Below are 16259 nucleotides of genomic sequence, written 5' to 3'. Positions count from 1 at the left end.
TTACTTTGAATATTTTTATTCTTGCGTCTGATTATTTTGTGCACATAAAAATGCACAGAAGAATTTAAAGCACCTCGCACTTTAGGTACTGAACGTCATGGAGGTGAAAAACATGATTTGCACTTTCTGCCTGTATAATTTATCAACTCATCACTTAACATTTTAGAATAAGGCCCAATTAAGACAGAGTAATTAACGTTACTCCAATTGATTTTAAAATCAATAAGCAAAAAGTAAATCATTCAAAAATAAAGTTACTGCTCAGGCTGCAAGACCCATTTTAATTGGAAAATAATCAGTACATAAAACATACAAAGCATTTCAACTTTAAATAAATTCATTTGTACAATATCTGAATACATAAAATGTACAGTCAATGGTAACCAAACTGTTTGTAGAAACACAGTGTAGCAAAAAGTTTTTAGTAAGTTACCTAAGTGATTTAAAGTGAGACAGTAAATTTCAGAAGTACAGAAAATAGTTGAGACCTTTCATTCTAAATAAACCAAAGATTCACAACCCCAGAGACTACAAAGTGCAGCCCAGAAGTCAAAAGCACCAAAAAACGTATTCTATAAAATATACACGTAGCTCAAGCTAAATGGACAGACCATGAGTTTTAAGAATTTAGTATTCCTGCTACAGAAAATCAGAGATGCTGATTCTCTTTGTAAACGGTAAGAATGAATTTATAATCCACGATCAAAATGGCAGTTCAGCCAAGACCAGAATTAAATTTAATTTGAAAAAAATTACCAATTTAAGTTAGAAACCTTTCATTCAAAGCATTTGTAAAGATCAAAAAGATACACCCAACAGATGAACACATTCAACAAATATGTTGCAAAACTGCAAATGTAAGTGATATCATGTAAGGGTACAAGTAGACTTTACACATCGCTCGGAATAAATGAATTTATACAGAAAAGCGGACATTTTTAAACTTTGAAAGACAAACCATCGAATGGACAATGGACACTGAAAGAATGGCAACCATCATCAGATAAAAGAAAGCTGTAGTTCAATATTAAATTGAAGGAAAAAAAATTAATTGACTTTAGTTAAGGCAAAACAGTATTTGCAGAACTGATCCCATTCCTTTAAGCCCTGCTGCCTATTGCTTCTTAAATACTCTTGGTTTTAAACCTGTGCCAAGACTCTGAAAATAGTGCAATGAGCTTTGTGAGCCACCATGGTCTACAGCAACATCAAGGTAGTTATGGTGTTCCCTCCAGAGAGATGCTAAGGCGTAGACTTAATGCCAGGAATGGAGGCAAGACCTTCCATTCTAGCATTCATGTTGCAAGTCCAGTGGACATAAAATGCACATTTGTTTTTTAAAACCTGTAGTGGTGGATGTAATCATGAATTATTATGCACCAGTAATGAAGTCTAAATTATAACAATGCATCACAGACTCAATGACCTGAAAAACTGCCATTTTTGAACAGAGATCCTGATCACCATGACTTTATTGGAACAACTCAGAACAACCTACATGTTCATTGGTGCACACACAAAAGAAACACCGCAGAGATGAGCCCAATTTCAACTGTGTATGTACTGCAAACCCTGTATAGATATACAGTAGAGTGCTTATACAACTGCCAGCAATGTTAGACTGCAGAGCCACTTGAACAACTGACAAAAGCCTTACATTTTCAATATCGCAATAAGAGCAACGTTTCTTTTAATTCCTTATCAGTAAACTGGTAAATGCTTAATACTGTTATTACATTTCTATACAAACCATTTGCACTGCTTGCTGCAGCACAGAAACGAAGAGCTCCCTATACTTGCCAAAGCGATCTCTGGCCACCATTCATCTTTTAAACCAAAGAACTGAGCAACACCGTATTTCATAAGCAGACAATCTTTGTAATAATTGAGACTACTTCATATTGGTAGTATTCAAAGGCTGAAACCAATGCTGCTTTTTTTTTACTAGGGCATCGAGTGAATTACTGCATACTTCATGAACAAGCATTTAAAAAGGTATTTACCCAATTGCTTAAAAAGTGCCTAAAATTTATTACAGCATCTTGGAGCCCTTTCAGCAACAAGGCAATTGAGGGTGGTGATGAGCAGAAAACTACATCTGCTGTCATATTCAGAGTTATTGCTCACTACTCATTATCTATGACTCGTAGTCTGTTGCAATCAGTCCTAACATTTCCACATTTGCAGATTCTTTATGTATATGCGGTGTCTGGTCAGCCAACCCTTCTCTTCTTCTTCGTTCCATTTCCCACTCTACAAAAGTGTCAAACAGACTCGGCCAAGCCTCATCCTCACTGTAGTTGCTAAGATCAGGGCCTATCGCCTGAGTAAAATTTAAGAACATGTTCCATGTATCTCGAGAGACTCCCTTTACTCCAGATGGATTATCACTTAGAAAGATCAGCCACTGGTCCAATATTGAAGGTATGTTCTGTGTGAACACGAGTTTCCAAAGAGCAACAGCTATTTCTCTTCGTAGTGATCGCTGACCTTCCTCAGAGTCTAAGCCAAACTGAAACGTAAACCGATACAAATCTTTGAACTTGTCCTCAACTTTGGCTTCATTCATAAGGCTTGGGAATCTGGCGCGGATTCCTTCAATACTGTCTGCATTTAATGCTTTACATCCCTCCACAAATTCTTTCCTATTCAAAAGGACAAAAAAACAAAATAATCAATACATATAGAACCAGACTGGACGGTGCATGAATAATTACAGTATAAAGTGCTGTCAGACTGAAGTGCTATTTGCATAGTAAGTCGGCATCACAAAAGCTCGTCTTAATCAAATCTATTTGGAGATTATAACATCAAAAGAAAGCTGCTGTGGCCTGGAGCTCAGTAAAGATTTAATGGGTGGGAAGATAGAAAGGAAAAGTATTGGTACGATGGAATATCCTGACTCTACTCAAGGGATTGGGTAGGTTCCCCTAGGTCCAGTGGGAGTTGGGGGGGGGGGGGGATGGTGGAAGGGAAGCAATATTGGAGATAGACAACCTAATGTTAAATCCTGAGGTTATCGGTGTTGGGGTAAGTGCAAGATCTGTTAGAAACCCCATTTGGAAATTGTTAGTCTGTACTGAAATAGACAAAGGCAGAGGCCTGCAAATGGCTAAAGAATCCTCATACTAGGAAGAGATGAAACAGCTCATCATTCCATGCCTGACCCTAGCATTGATATAGCTGTACTGAGCCTGGTGCTGCCAATTCCAAACATTTCTAATAAAAAGCTTCTTAACTTTTGTGACAACCAGAAACTGCACCCATGACTCTGGGAACAGCCTAACCAGAGCATTGTACAGCTGGTGCATGACTTTGGGGATCTGAATTCAACTCATTTGAAATACAACCCAGCGTCCCTTTTGCTTGTTTGACAGCTCGCATTGTTCTCACATGAGTGATGGGGTCAATTAACAACCATAGGTCTCTTTCAACTTAACAAGTTCCATCTTGTCCAAGGAGTTTAAATGCCCCTTTTTACTTCCTACATGCAGTCATTTGAATGCATCTGTATTGAACATCATTTGCTAGTGATCAATCAACAGTGCATTACAGTGCTATAGTCACCAGTTTCAACTCAATGATGCCCTACTGAAATTCTCTCTCAATCACAGATAGACCATGAGTTACATGGAGGGAACACGGGTTGCATGAGCACTCAGCATGTCTTCAGGACAAGTTCATTGGTGCCAATACTAGGAATGAACATTGAGCACATGAATTAAATCCAATGAAATTCAGCGGAGTCTGTTATACTTCACTCCGACTCCAAAGGAAGGTTGCACACAGCTCATGATATGTCAACAATGTCCAACACACACCCTTAATGCACAGGTTGTTGGACCTTCTGCCATATGATTTTTCAGTGGTAGGAAAATCAGGCACATCTTCTCGGCATGCTTGGATGGCAAGCCCTGTGAAAGAATCCAGTCAGAGAGAATCATGTGCTCTCCCTGATTCAACAGAAATTCTAGACATTGAAAGACGGCTTACCACGATTCTTTCTTCTTAGAACATATCTGCTCTATGTTTCACAAGGATGGTACATATTGATCATGAACAGTATCAGAAACATGTATTGTTTTACAGAAGAAGGAAAACTATGGCTAAACAAAAGCAGCAGTGACTATTTTCAAACGAGCAAACATCCTTACCTGGTAAACTTGCACATGGTGGCCGCTTGAAACTTCCAAGCTAATATTAACACTATGAATTCCGTCGGATCCACAGAGAGGTCGTTGCAAAACGATTCCATGCCCTCTTCTAGTATAGCATCTTCGTGTGCGTCTTTGTACCTGCTAAAGAATTCTTCAGCTCTCTTAAGCGAGAACTCGTTGAGAATTACAACAGATTCATCCTTTTTACTGTCTCCAGAGTGAGCGAGTTGTGGCTGAGTTGATTCCAATACAAGATCCGTTTTTTTTGTTCCGTTGACAAGTATGTCTCCAGAGGCTTTTCCACACATTGTGTTAATTTCTTCACTGGGGACGGCACTTTTCTTACCATGCGATTTGCTACCTGATTCTTTGTCTCCAGTTTTGCTACCCAGAGAGGAAGGGGGGTTTTTGCACTTGGTGACACACTGGCCCATGTTTCTTAACTGCGGCTCTAGAGCAGTCCCCTTCCAGTCAAGCTTCCTCTCAGCTCCAGCTGCTCCATACACTTCAACATGCCATCAGGGATGCTATTTGGAAAAAAAAACTGATAAAATGAATACATCTCAACTATTCTTCCTTTTACCTTCAATTTTATTAAAAAAACACACAACTGAACTGTGGGAAAAGTCAAAAATACAATGTGTGCCTCAGAACATTCACTCACGTGAATATAAGGGATGAACAATTCAAATTTGACTTCAGTGATGCGTCAGTTCAAACCCCAAGGCAGGGTTTTGTTGACTGATCTTATTCACTAACGTTGAGCCTTGGATCACTAGAAATGTACATGTTTTGGCTTTGCCTCCCCAAGTTTAAAAAGGTACAAACATCTCTTAACAAATATGCTAGAGAAAACAAACACACTTAGAAACAAAATTATTCTATTTTAATAACTAATTTGAACATTTCAACGAAGGGCAAAAATCCCACTCTTTTATTGGGGTGACATCTGAACATTAAACAAACATTAAAATTTCTGCTACATTTTGTTTTTGAAACAAGCCCATCCCCTTGTTTGAAGAATCATTTAAATTTTAAACATCTGGCGGGGTGTTCAGCATCACCAGCAAGTGACAAAATGGAGGAAGGGTGAAAAAAAACCAGAACCGTTGAGATCTGAGATTCAATGTTTCACTTCCTCTTAGTCAAAAGCATTACAAGTCCAAAAACAAGTGTGGTAGATATTGGTCCCGATGCCCCGATAACATAGGCAGATTTTACTTACAAATTAATACTTGCATGGCATGATCCACTTTCATCCTGAGAATATAATTTGCACATAGCCATAATGTTAATTTATTTTATACCACCACTAACTACAACGTCAAGCAACCTGTTGATAGTCAGGTGACGTGGCGTAAAGTTTTGTAAATTATACACATTTTATATACCGCCATACTCTGGGATATGTATTTATGCAAGAATCACCTTCCCGCCAATCCACCTAAAAATAGACTATTTAATGGTTCTGAAATAACTAATTCATTTTAAGGTATAAACACAGAAGTCACTGGGAACACGCAGCAGGTCAGGCAGCATCCACAGAGAGAGGAAATTGAGCTAACGTTTCAGATCTATGACCTTTTGTCAGAACCCATAGACCTGAAACGTTAGCTCATTTTCCTCTCTCCATGGATGCTGCCTGAACTCTGCGTGTTCCCAGCGACTTCTATGTTTATACCAAGTTTCCAGCATCTGCAGTACTTTGGCTTTTAATTAATTTTAAGGCATCCGTATTTAAATAAATAATAATAAAATATGCATTTGATATAGCGCTTTTCACGTCTTCTCGATGTCTCAAAGCGCTTCACAGAATATACTGTAAAGTGAATCAACTGTATATTTGTGAGCGAAACGCGGCAGTCAATTGTGCACAGCAATTGGGGACATCTGGATCCATCTGCACAATAGCAACATTGATGTCGCACACACAAAAACACAAGGAAAATAAACTGAGGAGGACAACCCTCTTTTCCAAACAAAACAAGCCAATGGAGAATGAAAAATAAGACCATAAAAAGAGACTATTTCTGGGGAAGGAGGAAAAGATACAAATGGGAACTGGCAGCATTAAAACACGGGAATTAGTTACACCACATTGGCCAAAGGAAAGTCCAATTCATTCTCATCAAACCAAACTCCAGCAGGAAATACTTGAATTTAAGCTTAAAGAGGTATCACAAATTCACAAAGTGTATTTGTTGGGCCAACACAAAGAACCTATTATATACTCCAACAGTAAAACAGAAGCTGTTATTCCGGATCAGTTTGATAAGATCACCGAACTTACAGTGCACGTTATTGCCAGTGCACAAGCATACATCAGCATCAATTTGAGCGGAAGAGCACAAGGCAGAGCTCATGTTTGCAGGCCTCACTCCTGTAGAATTAACTCTCCAAAGAAATAAGTCACAAAACCAGCGCTTTGTGTAGACAGCACTAGTAACTAATAAACAGCACAATAAAACGCACGGTAATGGTGTTAAGCAAGTTTCTGTAAAAAAAACACTACCAGAGAAAAGAATGTTGGTTGGCCTGTAATGTCAAATTTACAAAGCCTTACAAGGAAGTCTTTCCCTCTATTCAGGAGGTAATTCCCTCACTATTGAATAGGGAGAAAGTCTCGCTGTTCAGGTTTTCAGAGAGGGAGAGAAGCCTACTTGGCCATTCACTCTATGACGGTTTGTGGAACACTGCTATCCATGTGCAATTGGCTGCTGCGTTTCACCAACAAAATACAGTCAATTCACTTTACAATATACATTGTTAAGCGCTCTGAGATGTCTCAACGACATGATAAGGCGCTATTTCAAATGCAAGGATTTCTATTGTTATTATTAATTGCTATCAATCACTTGAGTGAGGCATCCGTGAAAATAAGGAAATAGACAATTAACTTTACACTGTGAGCTAGACCACAACACACATTTTTTTAAAAAAAATTATTCATCTTAAATGTCGAGCCTCGGGAGGCAATTACAAAAACGACCCCGTTGTACTTACAAAGCAAGTGTAGGGAGTTACAGGTGATCTCTGTAGCATAGCGTTTGCTGCATATGCAGAGTGAGGGGATTTGCACATGTAAAGCTGCAAAAATGAAGAAACCCAACATTTTATAAATGTTATTTATCTGTACAATCTGAAGTTAAAACAGAACAAGCAAGCTTGTCATTTTCAAATCAAAGTTAAATCAAATCTTTCATACGTCGTAGATAGGACAATAATGGTCCTAATGGTACAAAACAGAGGAAGATTCTTCAATACAAATCAGGTTTAATGTCTCCAATCTTCATCTAAAAGAACATTTGGTGAAGGTGCAGAAATGCACACAATCTGGGAAAAGAAGCAGATTTGCCTGAAGCAATTCAACCAGTGTTGCTGCAACCCTAGTTACTTCTAGTTTCCAGCAACTTAGTGGTTTAATAATCACAGCACTTTCAATGAGGAAATTCATAGCAACAGATAGCTCACAAGGAGGAGCATCTCATAGTTTTACTTCTCTATATATAGTTTTTGAGTGAACTACTTTGCAGTACGACAAAACAGGTGGGGGGGCTAACAGATAATAAGGCACCTAATTTATTGCAAGGTCACTTGTAAATATAATGCCACATGGCTACTCGGGTACTCAGTAGTGCAAAGCATATGATAATATGCCTCTCCATCCATCGCTGGTGTAACACTTCATCCCACAAGACATGCTTCATGCAAGGTGCAATTAGTGCCATTAGGGCTGAGCATTCTCACGTCACATACAGCAGAGTTACAGAGAAAAGCTCCTGCTATTTGTCTCGGCTAACAAGAGATCTCTTCAGGCCACCAACTTAGAACCATAATAATAATAATCCTTGCATTTGATACAGCGCCTTATCACATCGTTGCGACGTCTCAAAGCGCTTCACAGAGTATAGTGTAACGTGAATTGACTGTATATTTTGTGGGTAAAATGCATCCTTTCTAAGAGCATTTATTGCACTCCCCACCGCTTCCTCTCCTCCACCCTGCCCCCCCCCCGCATTGAGTGTCTCTCACTGCCTGCACTTTTGTGCAGCTCATCAGGAAGTTGCTAATTAATGTTCAATTAAGGGGATTCTATACTGTGAAGCCGGAAACCTTTGGGCAATAAGGGTCGGACTGAAAGCAGCTGAATTTATTTCACAAAAGGACCTTGCACCACATTCAATCTAAACTGTATTCAAATAGTAATCCCAGAAGTGAACAGACAGTTTTTCAATTCACCATGCCACCAGTTATCTGCTGAAGAATAGATCGTTTAGATTTTAGCTGTTTATTCAAATTTATTTTTCTCCCCTCCTGAAGGTGTTATACAGCTTTAAGCAGTCTCTAGGGCAGGGGAAAATCCCATGATTGTACTCCACATGAGCCTCCTCCTTCTCCCCCTACCCCAATCCCCTGCTCCCATATTCCTCGATTCCCTTCTCCCTCATGAAGGCATTTGACTCCTTTTTAATTCTGCCATATGGTTGTAAGGCCACCGCCGGTCATCCCCTAAAATCTCACCCAGGAGTCCGTTATTCATATGCAAGCATTGAAAGTGTGTGCAACAAGCTATACAATTAAAAAGGGCATTGCAGCTGAACTAAAATCTATTGTTCTCACATGTAAACCTCCAGCAGGAGTCCCAACAAAGGACGCCGAGGTCAATTATAGCACCTCTTCTGCCACCCAGCTGAAAGTATCCAATTCAGAACTGAGACCTTCAACAACAACAACAACAAAATTACATTTGTATAGCGCCTTTCGTCGGGAGGACGTCCCAACGCGCCGGACAATAAGTGTTTCAGACCTGAGCTGGGGCTCCGGATCAGGGAAGGTGGGGAGGGCAGGGGGGAAAAGCAGCTAAAGCGATTTTAAAGCGTACAGACCTTCAGTTACTCATTCATACCTCATGGGACTTTTGAGTTCAATTTTAAACTTGTGGTACTTCTTTTACAAACACATCGCTGGGGTAGCTTTATGCATCCATTGATTAGGAAGCAAGATACGGCAGTCCAGCTTCAGGACAGCTCCACTAAAGCAGTCAATTCATTGCTTTGATGTGCCTTCCAGGTAGCATACCTGAGAAGGGGAATATACCAGTCCATCCCAGTAAGGCTTTGCTTATTTTTGGAATCAACTTAAACAAAACACTAGTATCATTCAAATCAGGATTCAAATCAACCTTTGGTGAATCATAAGTTCACAAGAAAATCACAAGTTTTGATTTAGTTTCTCTATGTATAGTGCCAATACAGCAGTTGTATCCCAGCACATTAAGGATTTTTGAACAATCTGGGACACTTTACAACAACAACCACAACAACTCTGACTGTGCTTTGAGTCATCTTTCCCCTTCTTCTCAACCCCTTCAGCTTCCACCCCCAGTTCAGATGCCCAGTCAACAGTGTTAAGCATTTGAGATAATCTCCCAACATAAACGTTGCTATATAAATATAAATTGTACTGCATAGCATATCGACCCGCAATGTATACCATGAAAGGCTATATAAGTGCCTCTCATCAATGCCAAACACTGATTTTAAATAGGTGCAGGCACAGATAACCACATTATCAATTTCAGAAGATAGATTAGGTCCTTGTAAATGTTTCAATATGAAGAGATGTTTTGATTTTAAAGCAAAATTAGGTGTATCCTACATGTACTACATTTGCATTCCAAATGCTAAGCTGAAGAAAGCAGATTCAGAAAGAACAATTCAGTCAGCCCGAGTACAAACTGTTTACAAAAGCTGAAATTAAATTGTTCTCCAACATAATTTCTTTCTCCAGTATACTCTATCCTGAAGAATAGGGCAGCAATAGCAGCAGCAGGAACTAATAGTAATAAATTAAGGAAGTAGATTTATTTAAATTACTTCACATTACTGTACAATTTCAAAATTTAAAGAAGTGATTTTTATACTTATTCACCAAAAGCCCGATATGCAATTCCAAGTATTGCCAGTTATCAATATGAGATTCCGAGTATTGTCAAACATTAGTACAGTTTGTATTACTGGCATCAGTTTCCTCCATTCAACAGCAAACAGATAATGTTATATTATAAGAGAAGAACATTACCATTCAAGACCTGAATGTTATTACAGTAAGCAGCAAAAGGCCAGATTAGATGCTATGTAAAAGTAGGCCATATATAATCCTTGCAATTGATATATCATCCTTTCATGTCAGGAGGACAGACACCTCAAAACACTTTACAGGATTTACTGTGAAATGTAGTGACTGTATATTTTGTAGGCAAACACAGTAGTCAAATTGCCCACTGCAATGTCCCACAAAAAGCCATGAAGTGAATGATCAATCTTGTCTGGGGGTGGGGGGTGGAATTGTTGGCCGAGACACGGGAGAGAAACTCCCTTCTCTCTTTTTTTATATTNAAAAAAAACAGTTTCACTGAATCTTTAAACGTCCAAACCTGAACATGTGGATAACAAACAAAGTTGTTTAATTCAGTCGAGTTAATTCAGACTCCTGGAGGGAGGGAGGGAGGAAGGGAAGGGAATGTGGGAGCTCATACTGACTTGACAATCGGCTTTGCTATTCTTCCAGTGGATAATGAAACTGTTACCGTCGCCTTCAGCTCTCAGCAAAAACAACAGAAAACAAAATGAAAATAAAATAAAAACCTGAGGAGGAAGTGACAGGGGTCTCGGAACGAGTTACAGCGACTGCACATTTGGCCAGAAGAGGAGTGAACCCGTTAGTGCAGGTGTGTGAGTGTGTGAGAGTGTGGGGGGGGGGGGGGGGGGGGGGGGATTTTAATTGTACTGAGGGGAGTGGGGTGGTGTGAGGTGTGTGGGGGGAGGGGGGAGAGAGAGAGAGAGAGACGGTGCGGCTTTCCCCTTCGCAAACCACCCCCTCCTCCCTCGGCAGAGCGGGGCCTGCGCCAGGCCTCCCCACAACACCTTCAAAACAATGTGGGGGGGTTAGAAAAAAAATAAAAACGCTGACTCTCCCCTCCCCCCGTCCCGTCCCGTCCCAGACCCAACACCCCCCCCCCACCTCCTCCTCCCTCCCGAGGCCCTTCACGTCGAGCAGTCGCTGAAGCAAACCGGGGCTCGGCGCGGGCGGCTCGGGGCTCGGGGCGGGCGGGGGCTGCACGGTGGGGAGGTTGGCGGGGGAGGGGAGGTGGGGGGGTGGGGAGGGGAGGGGGTGGGGGGGGGACTCACCGTTCCGCGGATAACACAAGGAGACAAAAATTTGCCCCTCATCACTTCCTACTGCGCCGGGCAGCAGTTTCTGCCTTGTGCAGTACGTCATCAAACCTTGCGGTCAAACGTCAGTGACGTGGAGCGCAAGGGTGGGTGGGTGGTTGGTTGGTTGGTGGGGGGGGGGAGGGGAAAGGGACCACCACCACCCTCAGCAGCAGCAGCAGCGTTGGTTTCTCTCTTCCTCCCGCCTGACTCCTCCCCCTCCCTCCCGCCTGACTCCTCCCCCTCCCTCCCGCCTGACTCCTCCCCCTCCCTCACGCTTTGCCCCGCCCCTCCCCGCCCCGCGCAGGAAATGAAAGCGAAACAAACGGTCAGGATTTTGAAGGCGGCGCGCGCGGCAGAACAGCGCGTGCGCAGAGCAGGGCGCGTGCGCAGAGCCGCTTCTCCCCCCCCCCCACACCAACTGCTTTCCGGCGCACGCGCAGTAACCGGAAGCTCGCAGTGCTGTCGTCCGGTCGCTTCACCGACTGCGGAGGGTGTGATGTGATGTGATGTGGTATTAACTCGTTACCCTATATTTCACCTCCTCTCCTCTCCTCCCCCGCCCCGAGTCGGAAAAGTTTTGTTTGGAATCTTATCCGGGACAAAAATGTGAGTCAACCGAAAGTCAACCGGAGCGCTCTGTGACTCTGCGGCCTGTTCTCCGTCGTCACCACCGTCACCACCACCACACAGCAAGAGAAAGCCCCACCGGCGGGTAGAGAGAGGGAGGAAGGAGGTAGAGAGAGAGAGAGAGAGAGGGGAGGAAGAGGGAGAGAGAGGGAGGGAGGGGGTAGAGAGAGAGAGGGGGAGGAAGAGAGGGGGAAGGAGGTAGAGAGCGAGAGAGAAAGGAGGAAGAGAGAGAGAGGAGGAAGAGAGAGAAAAGAGGAAGAGAGAAAGGAGGAAGAGAGAGAGAGAAAGGAGGAAGAGAGAGAGAAAGGAGGAAGAGAGGAGGAAGAGAGAGAGAAGGTTGGAAGAGAGAGAGGAGGAAGGGGTAGAGAGAGAGAGAGGAAGAGGAAGGAAGTAGAGAGGAGGAAGATAGAGAGAGGAAGGTGATAGAAAGAGAGAGAGAGAGGGAGAGAGGAAGGAGGTAGAGGACACAGTTCCCGAGTGCTCCCGGGCTGGTGTGCAGTGCTGTGTGTGGGCCTCACAGCTCTAAACATCACAGTACCTGGATCCTGCAGTGAAGCTGCTGAACAGCACACCCGGATCAACCCTGGTAGACCTGGCTCCACATTGCCACATTCCATCCTTACAGCCCGTGGGCTTCGCTGTGAAACAAATTCATAAATAATAATTGTTAAAACAAATTCAACCTTTAAAGCAATTATTCTAAACATTTCAACCACAGAGATTCGCTGCGCTCTCGCCTGACCCACTCCAACCTTGCCACGAGACATCATGTACAGTAACATTACGTACAGCATAATCCATTGATAATAATAATAATAATCCTTGCATTTGATATAGCGCCTTTCACGTCGGGAGGACGTCCCAAAGCGCTTCACAGAAGACACTGTAAAGTGAATTGACTGTATATTTGTGGGCGAACGCGGCAGCCAATTGCGCACAGCAATGTCCCACAAACAATCGTAGATTGAAAATGACCAATTTATTATTGTTTTTGGTTTTGGAGGGATTATTATCGTGGATTATTATATGGTAGTTCGAATTATTGTTGTATTAATAATTATTTGAAGAAAGAACCCCAGTAAAAATGCTCAATCGTGGTATTTCTTCAGACCCTAACTGAGGTATCAATAAAATAATATTTGTTCAAATGTTATTGTGAATATTAAGTTTCCTCTTCGCACCAAACGCAGGTGTAGGTGATTTGTTAACAAAAAGTGATGTTGATTGTTATGAAATGGAAATTTGTGATTCGTTAATAGAGGATGTGGCAACCTTCCTTATTTTTTTCCTCTTAGTTCAGCAGGATGACAGCAGCGACCAGATGGGAGGCACTTAGCCTTTATAGCAAAATCTTCAGAATAGCGAGGACGTGGCAGTCACTGTCAGGCCTAACAGATGAAACTATGAAAGAAAAGCAGTACATCATCACAGAAGCCAGAGCATTGTTTAGAAAAAATAAAGATGTGAGTTAGGATATTTAAGGTTCACTTTATGGTGGAGTCCTGTAGCTCAGTGGTTAGAGCACTCGCTTTGCAAGTGAGAGACCCGAGTTCAATTCCAGGCAGAGGGCGAAACCTTGGGCAAGTTTCCTTACTCCACACAGAGCCTAATAATACCTCCAAAAAACAAAACAATAATAAATTGGTCATTTTCAATCCATGACTGTTTGTGGAACATTGCTGTGCGCAATTGGCTGCCGCGTTCGCCCACAAATATACAGTCAATTCACTTTACACTATATTCTGTAAAGCGCTTTGGGACGTCTAGAAAACATGAAAAGCGCTATATCAAATGCAAGGATTATTATTATTATGATGATGGGTTAATAGAATTTTGCGAAAACGTCCTACTAAATTGAGAAGTCAGCAATGGTTCCTGTGGGTTATTTAAAAGTATCATCCCAGCTGATTTCCTGGGAGTAAAGATTTGTATAAAGTATTGGAAACTTTAGCTTATGTACTTACCTCAATTAGTGCAGAAGGTTGTGGGTTCAAGTCCCCACATCAGGACTTGAACCAACATAGTTTAGATGCAGTGCTGACTATGTGTTGCATTAACGGAAATGCCGTCATTTAAACATCTACATATTCTAAACAAAGCCTCTGTCATTCCAAGCGATCACAGTAAGTCAAGTACTTATTGTATGATCAGCTATTCACGAGGTTCACAATTGTAATTCATTGTGTTTGGGTAGTAGTCATGTACAATATACGATTGAGTTTCTTTACCTACAAATAATGTTTTTTTTCAGTTAACAGATTTAGAGGAAATCAAACAATGCATAAAGGAATGTCACGCAAGGATAGAAATGGGTAAGAATAAGTTATTATAGCGTTCTTTAATTCTGTAGTCCAAAGGTTTTAGAACAAAAATCACTAATTTCTGGTGTAACCTTTGATTTCTTGTTTACAGGATTACATTATAGAATTCCCTATCCTAGACCGGTAAGTTACACTATTGCAAAATATAGCAGGTAGATTTTTAATTGTGAATCGAGAAGCCTGATTGTACTTATTCTCATCATATTGATCTGGAATATTAAATTAAGAAACTTTTACCTGCAGCTTGTGTTATTATTTAATGTATAACTATGTTTTGGCATACGAACACTGTGTACCCTTTACGATTCTAATATAATAAATGGGAATTTTATTTCCAATTTTGAAACCTAAGTTGTAATTAGTCAGTCAGTTTGTGGTCATTTTTTGTCCAGGTCCTGAAATGAAAGGACAGCATATTAATTCACTCTGCCAAACCAGTCCCTCTTAAACTCATATCTTTTGCCAGTCGGTCAACAAATACAATTGGTATCAAAGATAACGTACTCTGTAAGGCTAATAGAAACATGAGCTGCTATGAAATTAAAAAGAATTGAAGGACAGGAAAGGAATGAAAATAAATCTTTTCATAGTTTGCAAAGCTCTAGTTATGCAAGTATACCAGTCACAAAATTGATTTTATTAAACATAAGAAAATGACATTTACCACTTTTTAAAAATAAATCTAGCTGCAAAGAATCATTGTGCGCCTTAACTTCACTACATTATTTATAGATGCATCTCCCTCCTATGGGACTTGGTGGTAAAAAAGAACGCAAACTTCGCACACAAGAAAGACTGCGGAAAATAGCAAAACCAGTGTATCTACAGTCCCAAGAGGAGACATAACAGTGGTTTGAGTTGGAAATTTGTAACCCCTTGTGTTAATATTTATGTTGTACTGTGCTAAAATATATTTGACAGCGGTGAGTTGTTTGAGTTATGCTTAATTTGTAGAAGACTTCTGTTGCCAAAAAAAACCTACATAATTTGCCAACAAAAAGGTTTGCAATGGGTAGCGGTTATTGGACCAGCCTGTACCAAAGTAGGTATGAAAATTTGACCTTACTCATTCACATACTTTAAAGCATGCTTTCAGTTTTATTGCTGTAACTTATTTCTTCAAACCTTAAGAAAACTGCTATCACCCAGGTTCAACAGATGACTATGTCAGTTAGTACTCCTTAAGTACTCCTTTTGAAACCCTTTTTCCAACCTTTTAATTTTACCAACTGGATTCATATAAACATATTGACCATCCATTATCTATCATTTATCATATCATTGATCTTGTCCTCCCGACGTGAAAGGTGCTGTACAAATGTCATTTTGTATTGCATTGTATTTTCACAGTGATTATCCCTGCTCGAATACTAATGGTAATAAATCAGCCAGGAAGGGTAATGAAACACATGTGAATTTCTAACCTTCTCACTCCACAATGCTTTACTAATGGGGAAAAAAATATTTCTTTGCTTCCAACTTTTACAAATTTATTTCAGTCCTTTAAATAAAGTAAATGTAATCCAAAGTAAAAATAATTCAATTTTGTCTGTGGCTATAATATCTCTTATGTGGTATCAAAACCAACTTAATGTAATATCTTCTCTAGAACATTGGATGAAACCATGAGATAGTTTAATTCCTCACCCTTGTCTTCAAATCCCTCCACTCCTCTGCAACCCCCTATCTCTCTGACCTCCTCTCTCCTCAAAACAGTGCCCGTTGCCTTCGTTCCTCCGGGTCTGGCCTCCTCCTCATCCCCCGAGTCCTCCACTCCACCCTCGGGGGCCGTGCCTTCAGCCACTATGCTCTGAGGCTCTGGAACTCCCTTCCCCGCTCCCTTCGCCTCACCCCCTCTCTTCCTATTTTCAGGTCTCTGCTGAAGACCTTTCTTTTCGACCGCGCCTTTGGTCACCTTCCTCCGCCTCCCCCTGGAT

At 41.1% G+C, this 16259-nt stretch overlaps 2 protein-coding genes across 6 annotated transcripts; one reads left to right on the top strand and one right to left on the bottom strand.

The window, feature by feature from the left end:
- Positions 1-249: 249 nt before the first annotated feature.
- dcun1d3 (defective in cullin neddylation 1 domain containing 3) lies at positions 250-11420 on the bottom strand. 3 transcript variants are annotated; one of them, XM_042341136.1, is made up of 6 exons: positions 11348-11420; positions 8778-8875; positions 7161-7244; positions 5383-5417; positions 4155-4684; positions 250-2645 (listed from the first exon to the last, which is right to left on the bottom strand). In XM_042341136.1, the coding sequence occupies exons 5-6, from the start codon at positions 4589-4591 to the stop codon at positions 2138-2140; spliced, it is 945 nt and encodes a 314-aa protein (XP_042197070.1). In that variant the 5' UTR covers positions 4592-4684; positions 5383-5417; positions 7161-7244; positions 8778-8875; positions 11348-11420; the 3' UTR covers positions 250-2137. The 3 variants fall into 3 exon arrangements, with proteins under 3 accessions (XP_042197070.1, XP_042197068.1, XP_042197069.1); XM_042341134.1 differs by lacking the exon at positions 8778-8875; XM_042341135.1 differs by lacking the exons at positions 5383-5417; positions 7161-7244; positions 8778-8875.
- On the top strand, positions 10723-16002 carry LOC103178767 (LYR motif-containing protein 1). 3 transcript variants are annotated; one of them, XM_042341139.1, is made up of 5 exons: positions 10723-10887; positions 13297-13464; positions 14253-14313; positions 14414-14445; positions 15055-16002. In XM_042341139.1, exons 2-5 carry the CDS (start codon positions 13306-13308, stop codon positions 15166-15168), a joined length of 366 nt encoding a protein of 121 aa, XP_042197073.1. In that variant the 5' UTR covers positions 10723-10887; positions 13297-13305; the 3' UTR covers positions 15169-16002. The 3 variants fall into 3 exon arrangements, with proteins under 3 accessions (XP_042197073.1, XP_042197071.1, XP_042197072.1); XM_042341137.1 differs by lacking the exon at positions 10723-10887 and adding an exon at positions 11811-11980; XM_042341138.1 differs by lacking the exon at positions 10723-10887 and adding an exon at positions 11827-11885.
- The last annotated feature ends 257 nt before the right edge of the window (positions 16003-16259 follow it).

Source organism: Callorhinchus milii, unplaced genomic scaffold (assembly GCF_018977255.1).
Source record: "Callorhinchus milii isolate IMCB2004 unplaced genomic scaffold, IMCB_Cmil_1.0 Scaffold16, whole genome shotgun sequence".
Classification (NCBI taxonomy): Eukaryota; Metazoa; Chordata; class Chondrichthyes; order Chimaeriformes; family Callorhinchidae; genus Callorhinchus; species Callorhinchus milii.
The sequence above is the reverse complement of the archived record's forward strand: the minus strand, read 5'-3'. Positions and strand labels throughout refer to the sequence as shown.